Source organism: Ammodytes marinus, assembly GCF_949987685.1.
Source record: "Ammodytes marinus genome assembly, chromosome: 20".
NCBI classification, from domain to species: Eukaryota; Metazoa; Chordata; class Actinopteri; order Uranoscopiformes; family Ammodytidae; genus Ammodytes; species Ammodytes marinus.
Window position 1 is genome coordinate 7,426,714 of NC_137224.1, and position 15,054 is coordinate 7,441,767.

Sequence of the window (15,054 nt, forward strand, 5' to 3'; positions counted from 1 at the left end):
CTGCTTGCTTGCCCTCCTTGGCGAGTCCCCCCACCCCAATGAAATACACTGTAATTTGCATTCCAATGCTGTAATTTAGCTCTCCTCTCTCTCTCTTTCTCTTTCTCTCTCTCTTCCTCTCTCTCTCTCCATCTATTTCCCTCTGTATTTCTCTTTCACTATCTCTCCGTCCCCTCATCCCTACGTCCTGGCGTTTTCCGCAGGGATTGGAACGTGGGAGGGGAAGAGAGGCAGAGAAAACAAAAGCAGAGAGGCAGTGTTGACTCAGGGTTGTTATCTGGACTGCTGGTGGGCCCCCCCCGTGTGTGTGTGTGTGTGTGTGTGTGTGTGTGTGTACATACATGCCTAGTTGGGGGGGGCTGGATTATTTACCCTGGCTGCAGGTGCCTCTCAGTGGATAAACCTGGGCCTCCTTTATAAATATTCACCGTGGGGAAATTAGACTTGCGTCACCAAAAAAACTACATTACCAAGGCCTCCCTTTTTTTCCTCCCTTTCTCCACCTCTTGTCACACCATTTTGTCCAGCTCAAAAGAAGATCAGCCCTCTTACCCCCACATTGTCACACACTGAGCATAAAGGACAAAGAAAAAATCCCAGAGGACTTTTGGAAGTTTCTGTGAAGCCAAGAGGATAAACTGTTATCAGCGTGTATCTGGTGTTGTAACAATGTGTCTGTGTCATCAGGAGCGACTCCCCTGATGTTTTGGTTGGATGCCGTTTTGCAGTTTGTCTCCGTAGAGGTTTAGGCTGTTAAACCCTCCCAAGTTTGTTTTGAATCAACAAAATATGACCTTTGGCTAAGATGATGTTGCACTATTCATGTGCCATGTGCATTTGATGTGGAGCTGAAAAAGAGATACATAGGGTTAGTTAGGGTTGAAGAAGGGTATGTGTCTGTATTTAATTTGCACTGGTCAGAATCAGTGGAGGAAATTGCTGCTTTTTCCCCTTGGTTATAGGTTTCTTTTCACACTGAAAAAAATGTAAGCAAACCAGAAATCTTCAAAGGCAACGTGAAAACGCCGACTCCGCTCATTGGTAAGATGTGTCTAGGCACGGGAGGGGCTAAACGATTCATCAATTTCGAATCAAATCTCATTACTCCATAGAAAACACAGTCAACAGTTTTTTGTAGACTACTATTTCTTTGGTAGAAATGCATGAAAATGAAAACTGTTCACAGCGAGGTCTGAACATTTTTCTGGGGCAGGGTATATTCAAACTTGAGCAGATCTAACCAAATCCATCCATATATTGATATCACTAGCTGTAATGGAGAACATGTCTTTTGTTATGTGGGTGAACTTGACACTTTTAATTACAAATGTACTTAAAACTTAAAATATGAGACGGTTCATAATCCTGATACCAATTCAAAATATTTGAAACATCAAAGCAGTGAGTAATACACCACAAGATAGAGTTCATAAGAACAACGGTGGGGTGGGAAATGAATAGCAAGAAAAAAACTATTATAGAATCTGGTAGGGTTAACACACAACATCTCAGCTGACCCAGGTTCAGTGATCTGAAATGGACGTCCTCAAAACCTCTGGGTCGCGATGTGGTCTGCTGAATACTTGTCTCACTCATAGCGGCAGCAGGTTGGCATGGCGTTCTAACCATTCGCTTTTCCTTAAAATCCCTTTAAGTGCTTTAGGGGGATTTAACAGGCCTCTACATCCAGCCTTGCTCTCGGCAGCCAAGTTCCAGCGCTTACAGTATAATTAGGCCTGGTTAAAGAAGAGAGCTCTCCTCTCAGCACTAAATCCACACGGACTTTAAGGAGGTTCGGGGGCCATTCAGCCTGGGTCTTCTAGAGCGTGGCATGGCTGGCTGGCTGCTGCCTCTTGATGTCTCACTGTGCTAAAGGTCAGGCCTGTAAGAAGTCATGCATTAGGAGGTAGACTCTGAACTTTCGATTATTTTACTGTGAATTTAAAATAGAAGAAAAGTGAAAATGTGTTTTATGAAAAAAAAATAGGCATTTCTGCTCTTTTGTCAGCTGTATCAGTGTTAAGGTTAACGTCATAATCATTCATTGAACCGTCCCAAGTCCTTGTGCACACCAAAGCACCCATAAAAAGGCTGTGTAAACAATCACCATGGTTTACACAGTGACTGCTCAGAATATCTTCATGTAATAGCAAATGAATGAAATGAAATGCAACAATTATGAAAAAGGTCAGCAGTACTGTAAATTGTACTTTTTAGGATTTCAGCTTTTATTTTCCAATTCAAATAAACAGTTATTAATAAAATATGAATTAGTTTTTTCTATGATCATAAATGCACTTTCACGTTTGTGTAGAAATCACCGGGTCTGTGTGCGTTCTCTCAAGCTTGTGCTCTAAGGTGTGGTTGTGGTGGCTTTGCTTTACGGGGGCAAACAGATGTAACCTTCAGTATCGGTTTAGACCCAAGTCTGGCTGCTCTACATCTGAAAGTGTGTGTGTGTGTGTGTGTGTGTGTGTGTGTGTGTGTGTGTGTGTGTGTGTGTGTGTGTGTGTGTGTGTGTGTGTGTGTGTGTGTGTGTGTGTGTGTGTGTGTGTGTGTGTGTGTGGGTAGAGGGGGGGGCCTGCTGTGCCAATCTGTTCTCATTAGTGTTTACTCGCCCCCTCCAAACATGTAACGACATGCGCCATCGTCAACGAGCGGAGTCAGGAGTGTATATTAGCTGTTTGTTCGCATCAGGCCTGTGGCTGCATGTTATCCATGATCCTCTCTGCCCCGGCTTACCTTTTCCCACTGAGACCTGCATCTTTCTGGATACATCAGCGATCACAAGCCTTCCTTCAAGTCCCTTTCAGGAATTTAAGAACATGTGATCACCAGAATTGATACTAATTCAAACAGGTCTTGTGGAATTTGAAACATTTAGCAAGTAAAGTTAACAAATGAATGTAACGAATCTGATAATGTTGCTGTTTCGTGCACATAAATCCGGGCTGGAACTCCTTTCATGAGCCAAGGATAGATTAAAGTCAAGCCTAAACCTACACTACAGTGAAAATGGCCGTTACTTTTTTTAGCCTTGAATTTCTCTTTTAAGGTGGCGCTCGTTATTCATAATGCTCAGAAGAACAGTCTTTTGATTGACCTTATTATAGGTCGCAAACATCTTAACCTTCTCTTGTCAGATACCCAAAACTCATTGCCTGCTGACAGCTCTAAATGGCGTTCTCAGAAGGTTACTGACTGTAGACCACACTATACTAGGTATGAAGTGTGTGTGACCACTGCTTTAGCTATTTGTACAGGATAGCAGCAACTAAGATCCTTCAAAATCCCTTAAATAGTTTTTACTCTCACTGGAACTTACTGCATCATTTGCTCATTAACAAGCTAAGCTGAGATTTATTGCAAAAATAAAACCAAAGTGGTTACACGTTTTTGAAACAGTTTTATGGAAAAACTGTTGAAAGTCTGCCATTCTGAGCCAAGTATAATCCCCACAGAAAAAAAAGGTGTGCAGAGACTGAGCCTAAACAATACCTGTAGTGGTTCATAAAAACTTGATGAACGGGCAAAGGTTAGAGCTCAATTACTTATTTGACCTTTTGACCTGTGGAGCTGGCATTTATCAGAGGCCATCTACAATAACTTTATCCTCTTTATTCTCCTTCTCCTTCTTGAATGTCTCTGTCTTTTCAGAACCTGTGATCCGCCACGTTCTATATTAACATATCTCTTGTCAGTCAGCGGCCCCCCTCCTCCCGCACGTCCTCTTATGTTATTGAAGAAAGAAAGATCAGAGGGGCAGGCGTATCCCCACACTCCATCAAGTGTGTGTGTGTGTGTGTGTGTGTGTGTGTGTGTGTGTGTGTTTGTGTGTGTGTGTGTGTGTGTGTGTGTGTGTGTGTGTGTGTGTCTGTGTGGCCAACTGGCAGGAAGTGCGGGCTGCTGCCTTTGATGGTCACACTCCCTCAGATGTGTCATTGCTACAGACTGCGGCTCTCCTGACACGTCTGGTTGGGCCCTCGCCGCTGACGAACAACAGCCATGATGGTCACCTAAACACACACACACACACTCGCACACACCAACACACATAAAAACACACTTAAGGTGAATGGATAGTATACACACAGTTATTCTGCCCATAAAAAGAAGAAAAGTGGCATCACACAGGGATGGACACGTCCACCATACAAAAGTGCTCGGGCCGTTCCACCTTTCCAGTTTACTGTCAGTGATAATCGGTTGTGGCGTGTGACCGCGCCGGGCTCTTTGTCTATTGGTTGCGCCTGTCACCCAGCCGGTGAGGTGTGTGTGCGCATGGCATAATGTGTGTGTGTGTGTATATATTTGTGTGTGTTCGTATATTCATGTGTATGTGCGTCGCCATGCTCTGGCCGTGCGGCAGAATTGCAGGGAGGCTCCGGTTACATTGTTATTCTAAACGGGGTGTTTTCAGCCCACTCGTCCTCGCAGTCATTCAGCGGCGCGATCTGTCAGCTCTCTCTACCCCCCCCCCCCCCCCCCTCCCTCCAGGGACCAGACTGTGAACTTAACACACTCCATTCTGATGACTTCCCTGATGGTGCGAAAAAAACTGCCCGACCCTCTGCAGCTGTAATGTAATGTTATTGCTGGATTGCCTTGAATGTTGCATTGTTCTTCTGGTTTAAAAGTGTGTGTGTGTGTGTGTGTGTGTGTGTGTGTGTGTGTGTGTGTGTGTGTGTGTGTGTGTGTGTGTGTGTGTGTGTGTGTGTGTGTGTGTGTGTGTGTGTGTGTGTGTGTGTGTGTGTGTGTGTGTGTGTGTGTGTGTGTGTGTGTGTGTGTGTGTGTGTTACATATTCCGAGGCACAGGGAGGGGAGTGTGAGCGTATATATGTCACTATTCCCATCTCTTCCCGGTAACCCGCAAAATGCCAGGGTGGGGTGAGATTGTGCTTTTTTCTGTGTAGGGGTGGGGGGGTGTTGAGGTCTAGATGAAAGTGGAAAAGCAGAGGAGGAAACCAAATAATCGAGAGGGTGAGGGAGGTGAGGCTGCGAGCAAACGAAAAGTGTGTGTGTGTGTGAGAGACAGGGGGAAAAAGGGGGCAGGCGTTCTTAAAACACTGTGGAGTCCAGATCAGAAATAAAACATAAAAAAGGGGAGAAGAAGAAGGAGGAGGAGGGAAAGGGGAGGAGGGATTGTGCTGCGAGTGTGTGTTATGTGTGTGCGTGGTGTGGATCCTATGAAGTGAAACGCAGCCGGGGAGTGAATTTTAGCGAGCCTAGCAGAGAGGCTCAACTCTGGCGTGTTTCGCGCTGGCACTCTTGATTTAGACCGATTTTTTTTCCACATCTCCTTCTGCTACAATATCTTTTTATTTTCTGCCCCTCCTAGTTTATTATCAGCAAAGACAAAGGCAGGAGAAGAGAGAGAGTGAGAGAGACAGAGAGAGAGAGACGCGCAGTGGATAGATGTTGCGCAGCTGACAGCAGAGTAAGCGGCAGTGAGACTTTCCAGCCATCGCTCTCTCCGAACCGACCGCAGCATTTTTTTTTCTTCCTGGGGAGATTAAGAAAAAAAAGGACAAAAGCGTCTCCCTCCCCTCTAACCCCCCCCCCCCCCATCCCCACCTCCCGCCTTCTCCGAATCCGCTACCATCCGAAAGCACCAGCCTGCACGTCGCTGTGTGTGTGGTTGTGTGTGTGCGTGTGTGTGGACATAAGGACGCCAAAGGGGGTGTATGGTGCCTTTTCTCCCAGCCCCTCAAAGGCATGGACTGAAGATGATGATGATGATGATGATGCGGCCGGGGGCTTAGACCAACAGGGGCAAGACCAAGAGGAGCAAGTCCAGAGGGGTGGAAAGGGGGCAGGGGGGGCTGAAGGAGTGAAGGAGGAGGAGAAGAAGAAGAACAGAGAGAAGGGTGGGGGGGATTGCTCTCATTGGATTATTGCTGAGGGTCTTCCTCATCCCAATTTTTTTTTCCTGTATATTTTTTCCTTCTTTTTTTTCTCAATCATCTCCTTCTTTTTTTTTTTTGCTGCTGCCGCGATGCGTCGTTTTTAAAAAGCCCAAGAATGTGGAGACAACATTTTCCAGGCAAGGAGCATGTTTCCTGTTTTCTTTTCTGGATGTCTAATAAAGTCTGGCATGTGGGAGGTGGTAGGGGGAGGGAGAGAGGGAGGGAGGGATGGGGAGAGGTGGGGGAGTGTGGATAAGAGGAGGGGAGAATGAGAGAGAGAGAGAGAGAGAGAGTGAGAGTGAGTGTGTGGGTGTGTTGTTTGGTGTAGTGGGTAAGGTAGGCGAGTAGTAGTCCCAACTGCGATGTGGTTTTCTAGGTCCGCCCGTCCTGCACTGCTGCTGCTTGCTCTTGGCTCTGTGTTTTTTGCGCTTCCTCTGCGGTCTTTTGGGGGTTCTGAGTGTGTTTCGTAGCTCGGGGCAATGCCGAAGAATAAAAGAGCGGGAAAAAGAGAGGGGAGGGTAGGGGAGGGGTGGGGATGGGATGGGATGGGATGGGAGGTCCGGTTTGGTTGTGCTATAGATGCTGCTGTTGACACCCGCTTTTGTCCCGTGCTGGAGTGTGAGCCCCGGGCCCGCCCAACTGCACACAGAGGGTGCCATTTAAAAAAAACAAAAAAAAACAGGCGTGTGCTCATTTTCTTGGCAGGGGATGGATTGGTGTGGCAGGGCAGCCGGGTGGTGACAGGGGTGGGGCACTGGGATGGCAGGACAAGAGTAGCCTTTGTGTGCTACTTTTGGGGGAAGTGAAGAGAGGGAAGGGCAAAGGGAGGTGGCTGCCAACAAAGGGGGCTTATACCCCCCTACCTACCCCTACACCACCACTACATCTCAGCCAGTGACCTCGTGCTGTCACCAGCAGATGAAGGGTCTGTGTGTATTTTTGGCAGGTTTTTGTGTGTGTTTGTGTGTGTGTGTGTGAGAGAGAGAGAGGGAGGAAAGTAGTAAATGAGTAATTCAGCCTCAGTTAAATCAGAAGTACAACATACCCTGGCAGAGTTCCATACAAAAGGGAGGAAACTCCAGCGTTGAAAACAAAGTGTTGTTTGACCCAATGGCACATCTGTGCATTATGCCAAGCCTCTCCGTAACTCCACAGTCAGGCTACTGGCAGTCCGCCAAGGTGCTTGCCACATCCATGCATGCAAGTGCATTCCTGCTCGCAACTTGTGCCTCCAAAAGAACACTTATTTATTGCTGTCGTTGCACATAATCAGGGTTAACATTTGATAGCATTTTTCTTGAATATGAATATATTTTAGAATCTTCTCATCAAATACATTCGTAAGTTACTGAAGTTGGACTAGCTCAACTACTTATGCACACTATATTTCCTCGTGCTACAAGCTGCAAATGCTACTGAAAGTTACAGGGTGATGCCATCGTGATCGCTTCAATAGATACAACTCAGATGTATGTTGGTCTTGCTGTAGAGTTATGCTAACTTTTTTCTTCTCCTTTTTGTTAACACATTATCTTTAGTACAGCACAGATGCCAAATTGCAGAGAGCACATTAGCCAGACAACAGCTACGTTTGAGTTTGGCCATTGTGCAAGTTCCTTGTTGGAGAATAAGCATTAATTAGCCACAGATGATATAACTGCCACTGCTGGTTTTGATTTCTAACGGAAAGAAAAAAATCTGCATTCAATGAACGTTATGATCATTCATAACTGTTCAGTGATTATTATGAGAAGACTGTGACATGGATGTTGGTGATTTATTAGAGAATTGATCCATCGTGGAACAGCATCCAAGGTGGAACCGGGTATTGGAAGGAAAACCCCCACACAATGCAAAGGCATTTTACCTTATTCTCAGAGCAAGTCTGAAATTTGCTCAATTTACAACACAGAACACAAAACAGAAAAGACAAATAAACAAGAGAAGACAAGCATAAGAGAAGACAATCATAAAGACATCAAGACAAGACCCCCAAATTACATACTTATAAAATGACATTCCAATAACATAGCACAACGTTTAGGCCCATCAGCATGCATTTGATTTGATTGATAAGTGCCTTTGGATTGACTGGTGCACAAAACTTCACTTCTATCTAACAGTCACACCCTATCTCTCCGGTTTGGTGGCTAACACATTGTATTCACTGTTCAGGACATGGTTGTGGTTCAGTCAGAGGAAATGTTGTTGGCCATCCTCAGCAGGTTTTTATGGTAGGCTGATTCATACAATTTGTGAACACACACATGTCCATTTTACAACCCCGCTCTCCCCCTCCGTGGGCACGTTCCTTCAAACAGGCCTCCTCCTGTTTGACTGGCGGCCTGTGTTAACCAGAGGGCTTGTGGCTCATATTTCAGCACAGTGCAGCTCACAGTGGCACACAGTAAATGGCTGTAACTGTTGGCGGTCAGCAGCAATAGCAGCAGCAGCAGCATCACCCCTACCCACCTTGCCCTGCCCTACCCAGCCAGCCAGCCTTGTTGTCAAGAAGGAGCCACCTGCAAACAGCAGCTTGGGGTTGCTAGGTTACTGGTGGGGGTTGTGGCAGATGAAGATAGTATTGTTGAGGGCTTGTATGGTCTCTCCCATTACCACCAAAGTGACTCCTGTTGACATTTTTCCATTCGTATTTTACTTGCCCACAACACTACTGCGTTCCCCAGCGGTCCCTCTTTTCCCTGGCGGAGGCAACATAACACCAGCAGTGGAGGCCAGCCAGCGCGGGAGGAAGAAAAACTCCCAGCTCTCATTTTCCCACATAATGGAAACTCTGGCCTCAGCTCTCCCGGTGTGGCGCTCTACTGCGTTCCTGTTTGCCAGACTCTGACTAAGTGTTGCTGGCTCGAGGAAACAACGGCAGCAGCATCCAGTTTTAAGTTCCAGAAGTATTTGTTCGACAGGAATGATTAGAATTGAAATACTGATGGGAAATTTGGGGGGAAAAAAGTGAAAAATACTGATCTTATAAATGCTAGAAATCAAATGGTTTTTAATCCCTTTTTTTCTTTCTTTTTTTTTTTACCTGAGACCTAGATTTCCAAAATAATTTTCATTGTGACCCAGTTTCCTTCTACTTTTTTTTTGCTGACTGTTGTTGCTCTAATTGAGAAAAGATGTTCGGTTTTTGAAGAAGGCTAACTGATACATTTTCCTTATTTCTTTTGCAGGGACTTGATGAGATTTTCGGAACATAATATCTAGCAGTAATAGACACCGATTTGAAAAGTAGTTTCCATGCCCCATTTCCATCATCCTTAAACCCAGATGATAAATCTTTCTGATCTTTTTTTGGATGTAGAGAGGATTCTTTTGAAATTACCTTACGTGGTACATTTATTCCTTGGCATAGGTGTAATGAACATATGCTTTAAGATAGGATTTATTGCTTGTTTTTTGGGGTGTCTCAATGTTATTGTTTCTATAGTGTACATTCATTGAACAGTGGAGGAGGCAGAGGAAATTTTGCCTTGTGGCTGATTCAAGATGTGGAACCCACCAGTCCTCAAACACCTATTTAATTAATCAATCAATAAATCAGTAGAAAATTATTCATCTCACGTCACGGTAAATGAAATGCTTTTGGATTAGCCGTCAGATTAAATAAGCAAATGTCACTTTGAGCTCGGGCTGATTTGTCGCAATCATCTGACATTTCATAATCCATGTAATTAAATAATTAGGAAAAAAAATTATATAAAGATTAATTGCTAATGAAGAAAACCATTAGTTGCAGCCCCACATCTGACAGGGTGTATCATTACAACAGACAACACCCAGCAGGAGGGGGGTGTGTGGAAGTGTGTGTACGTGTGTTACATGCATTCATTCCTTTTGGCAGGTAAATCCACAACAGCTGCCTCCCTCGGTGAAAACACACTCGTCCAAAATCCACACACACACACACACGCAAACGCACATACAAACACGCTTGCAGCCTGGCAACAGTTTAGCAACAAGCAGAGGAAGCGAGAACACGGAGGCAAGGAAATGAGGGGGATTAATTAATTGAGGAGTGAAATTAAGAGCACTCTGCCTCCTGCAGTTCTGGTTTTGACGTGAACCCCCCCACCCATCACAACACTCCACAGCCCCCCCCCCCCCCCCTGCCCCACATCATGAGCATTTGTTGAGATATGACACTCTGTCTCTCTTACTCTCATCTCTGCACTATTCAAGGCCCAGTTTGGATCCCAGTGAGTATTGATTTGGTGATTTTGCTGGTGAAGAAATATCTTTTTTCACCACTTTGGAAAGATCAATGAACCTTGATTGGGACTTATTTTCTTTTTAAGCTATTTATTTATTTATTTTTATCAGCCACATTTTGCAGGTCTACAAGTATTCACATCCAAGTTAAAACATGGCTTTTGGACGGTTATATGTATATAGTTTACAAAGTAAGCTTTAAGATGTGCATATCAACATATAGGTACAGGACCTTTATCATGGTGGCATATTTTGCTATTGTTGCTTTCGAAATTGAATATGTAACTTAAACGTCTAATACATTTTGCCCAATTTGAAACTAGATTTACTGAGTTTGTTTTTGCATTTTTGCGTTTTTTTGTGGTTGAAATTAGACAAAAGCTCAGAGAATATCACTTCCAGTCTTGGGAAATCATCGTCAGTAAAGGCAATTGAAAGTGCAAAATCCAACAGTAGAATAGCAACCGACCACAGGGTGTCACAATAAATCCATCTGAACCGGTGTGTGTGATGGTGGTATATTGTTCAGCTGTCAGAGCCGTTGGTTCTGTTTTACGATTGCTATGATGTACATTTGCTGTCGATGTCGCCCGTCACCTCCCTGCTTTTCCCCCTGTCTGAATACATCATCTGCTCTCCGTCAAAATCAGCAGAGTGAGAATCAATCTGTCACACGGGGAGGAAGAGGACACAAAATACACACTCAGGCAAAACGGAGTGAGACAGACGGAAAAAAAACGATAGACTAGGATAGAGAGGAAAGGAATGGATGGGAAGAGGAGGAAAAGGAAAGGGCTGCGATTTACTGAAAGACAGCTGAGGAATGATGGTGGCAAATTTCCGTGAAAAGGGAGATAAAGGAGAGTGGGAGTAGCAGATACATGGTGAGCAAACAAGAGATAGCAGCGCTTCGACATTGTCAGAAAAGCAGGAGCTGTCAGGAGAGAAAGATGCTATCACACAGGCAGAGATCTGGGAGGGGGAAGAAAAAATAAGGACTATATGCCGACGATAACGGGGAAACGGAACGGGAGAAGAGTGGCTGAGAGGGAGAGATGGAAAGAGGAAGAGACTGAAAGGTCAGAGAGACGGAGAGAAAAACCGGCTGGGTGATTCATGGAGTTCAGCTTGTCTAACTTCTTCTGCCCCGTGGGTTCTGCCATGTCTGCCAGCGTTCTGACACACACACACACACATGCACACACACACAGCGTCTCTCTCTCACCTGCTAACACCCACTCCTGTCCATAATCTGTGTAAGCCAGTAACTAGTGGCTTAAATGAAGCAGTGAGAAGGTTGCAGGTGTTGTTGTGCGTCTTTCCTCTAAGTCAAGGACACCCTTGCTAGAATGCAGCAAACCCTTCAATAGATATTTGCATCGAATGACTTTTTGGGATGGTTGTTGCTTGTAGTGCTGAAACCTGGCAACTCTGGAGACCTACTTTAGCCTCTTTTAGCTCATTGCTTTGGCTTTATTGCGCATTTTTGATTGAGCTTAAGATAATTATTTAGCATTTATAATAAGTGCATTACTTTTAATACGAATGGTTTAGTATATGAGACGTGGGAAATAGTAGCGAAAGCCCATTGCAATAGATCAAAGCTCAGTGTGATTTGAATGTTTTTAGTTCAATAGATAGTCCAAAACCTAAAGGAAACCTAATCCATCTATTACCAGAATTTTTTTCAATGGAATTGATCAGGACCTGTGTGCAAGTGTGCACGGTGGCAGATATGGTCGGGTCAAACACAGTATGGCATAATGTACTCAGTCTGTCCTGGCCAGCTGCTTCCATTAATATTCAACGGGCTGTCAGTTGCAGATGTGTGGCACAGACAGCCGAGTCGCTCCGCCTAACCCTTCCCGCCACTATGTCACCCGTCTTGAGCGTGTGGGGTGATAAGTAGGCACAGAGGCGGAGACGGTGGTTGGTGGTGCGCTGCTGTTGAGGAAGTGTGTGTGTGTGTGTGTGTGTGTGTGTGTGTGTGTGTGTGTGTGTGTGTGTGTGTGTGTGTGTGTGTGTGTGTGTGTGTGTGTGTGTGTGTGTGTGTGTGTGTGTGTGTGTGTGTGTGTGTGTGTGTGTGTGTGTGTGTGTGTGTGTGTGTGTGTTGGGGGGGATGGGGGCAGCTGTCTGTCTGTCAGGAGAGAGAACATGTCCTCTGCCCTTTGCACCCAGAGTGCGAGGAGGATTCAGGCGTTTGTAGCTCAGCTCTTGGCACTGCCAAAAATAAAGTGCATTAAAACTGGCAGCCACTGCCTGGTAAGTGATCACCATGACAATAGGCGGGAAGGCATGGGGGAGATGACACCTCGGCTCAGATTCCCCTCATGCCCTGAGAGTCTGCACTGTTGGACTGCTCACTGTCTGTATGCTAGGCTTCTTCTGTGTGTGTGTGCGTGGGTGTGTGTGTGTGTGTGTCTCTCTCTCTCCCTAGTCTTTTTTGTTTGTCCATGCACATTTTACATTTTAAAGCTATTGTCTGTAACCTCTGTTGTCCCCATGAGGAATTATGAGTAATTACAACAACACTGAATGGATTGTATACCTATTGCTGTAAGTCCAGGTTTTTTCTTAGCAGTAGAATCAACAACTGAAACATTTCTTGAGATGCGCCAGTGTTGGGGGGGGGGGGGGATGGGCGTTTGTAAATGCTGACATCCTGAGAAATACAGATATAGTTGTGAAGCTGATAGGCTTAATCAAATTAGTGTCAACTCGTTGGCCGATGGCTTGAAAGTAACCAACATTCATTTATATGAAAAAGTTACGCACTGTAGCTTTAACTTCAACCTTCTGTCTCGCAGTTTTTCTTCCCCTCCTTTCCACCACCTGTTTGTTTCCCTCCTCCCTCCTTGCGTTTCAGCCTGTTTACAGCCCCCCCCCCCCCCCACACACACACACACATACACACACAAACTACTTTCTCAATCCTAAAACAGTCCTAATCTCACCTTCATCTGGCCTAATCAGCCTCCTCTACAGCTGTAATCCCTCGGAGCATGTCCCTTATGAGCCCTTCCTCCAACGCGCTCCTTATCTCAACCCCCGGCGTATGACGTCAGCGTAATCTTCGGGGACAACTTTAACAGCACACACACACACTTACACACATGCACACGAGTGAGGTCACGCTAAAGCATCCAGATGCCGATCTTTTTGCAGCATAGGCCTAGTAGAGGGGAGCAGCTAAAACATTAGATAAGGGAAGTGATGTCATTAAAAACACACAGAAAGCATGCACAGGGGTATTGCTGTGCTTTAGTTCTCTTCTGCAGTGACTTTTGGCCTGTTTAGTAATATGTACAGATCAATAGCTGGCGACTGTGAGAGTGAAGGTCATGACCTGTGCAGTGTAAGAGCGCTGATACTGTATGTACTCAGCTGCGTTGATCGCTCCACCGATGCACTGGGCTCAGAAGGCAGCATGAATATTGATGCCTCTCACGTCGCGTCTTAACATTTTATAAAGCAGGGGGGACTCGCAATGGCTTGTCTTCTTGGCCCTAACACCTCGTCTGTGGTGGGATGTGCGAGTAAGGTCAGCCCACAGGGGATCACGCTAGCAGCATGGTTTTTTCACGGCTTTCTTCATTTTAAGTGAGAAGAAAGTGGCAAAGGGGGGTGGGGGGGGATAGCAAGACAACAAGAGCAGGACTGCTAACACAGACTTTGTCGGGTGCACGCTAAAGTGCATATGTGATTTGGCTATAGGTTTGTTTCAGGCTTTGTAGCGTTGTACAATTCTTATTTTTTTCCTTAGTTTTGGTACAACAGCAATTTTTTTACAACTAAGTTTTTTTTACCAACTAAAAATTATTTTATTTATTTTTAACAAAGTCATGTCCATTCAGCATATCACCTATTTGGCTTAGGACAGGCTGTCTTAAGAACTTTTGCTTTCCTTCTGCATTGTGAAGTCAAACACCTCTGGTCCATTGATTGAGATCCACATAAGATGTCTAGTAGCAGCATAGCTAATGTTAGCATCCTCGTCCACACTTCACAAAACAGAGCAGAGTGGTAATAAACACTACGATGTGCACATTAATTACATAAATATTACAAGTGTTTAAATAGAACCTGATATATGAAAATAGACTGTAGCTAGATGAATTCTGTTGTAATTTTGCACAAAAATTGCACACAAAAAAAAAGAAAATATAGGCGTAGCTTGCAGTTTTGTACCCCTTTTTTTCCTGGTTCCATCTTTTCACATCGAGGCAAATGTAGGATCCTCTCCCTTGAACTGAGTAATGAGTTCAAGCAAAGAGTGTGCACGTTCGGTGTCATACATACTGTACAAGGGAATGTATTCCTCCTGGTATGATGGAGTGCATGCGTGAGTGCACCTGCAATACAGTGTATGCTGTATTCTAATCCTCTTCTATTCCTGTGTTTATGTATGGGAGGAAGGAAGCCTTCCTGTATGTGATACTGTGTGAGTGTGTTTCGGAGCAGTGAGACCGTGAGGGGATTCCTGTAAAGTAAAGGCTGCGGTCTAATCCAGTCTTGAGTAGGCACATTGATTTATCGAGCAACGCTTGGTAGTAGTTGGTAGAAGGCCTGCTCCCTGTTACATCCTAATCACCACATATGCATGGACACACACACACACACACACACGCGCGCACACACACACACACACACATGCAGGTTATAAGCATCAATCAATAATTTACTTTTCAAGGAAATAGTCATGCATAGACTCCAGTGTGTTTGCCTTTTTAATGTTGCGAGCGCAACATGGTTAGACACACTATGAGTAAGTGGAACAACATAGTATGTCTGTCTGTAAGTCGACCGAATGAACCCTTTAGTGATAATAGCTCAAAGGCTACAAGCAACCGCTTCAGGTGAAAACAAATGAATGCTTCTGTATTTTAAAATAATCTTCCCTCCTCCTTTTCTCCACCTC

At 44.9% G+C, this 15,054-nt stretch overlaps 1 protein-coding gene across 3 annotated transcripts in view; it reads left to right on the forward strand.

Moving 5' to 3' along the window:
* The window catches only part of ctbp2l (C-terminal binding protein 2, like), a 94,733-nt gene that overhangs the window by 61,320 nt on the left and 18,359 nt on the right, over positions 1-15,054 (forward strand). Inside the window, exon 1 of one of the 3 annotated variants that reach the window (XM_080049344.1) lies at positions 5,942-6,043. The exons of the other annotated variants lie outside the window; for them this stretch is intronic. Within the exon in view, the coding sequence (XP_079905470.1) occupies positions 6,022-6,043 (22 nt within the window). The 5' untranslated portion in view covers positions 5,942-6,021. Of the gene's footprint in view, positions 1-5,941; positions 6,044-15,054 lie in introns of those variants that run through there. 3 annotated transcript variants of the gene reach the window in all.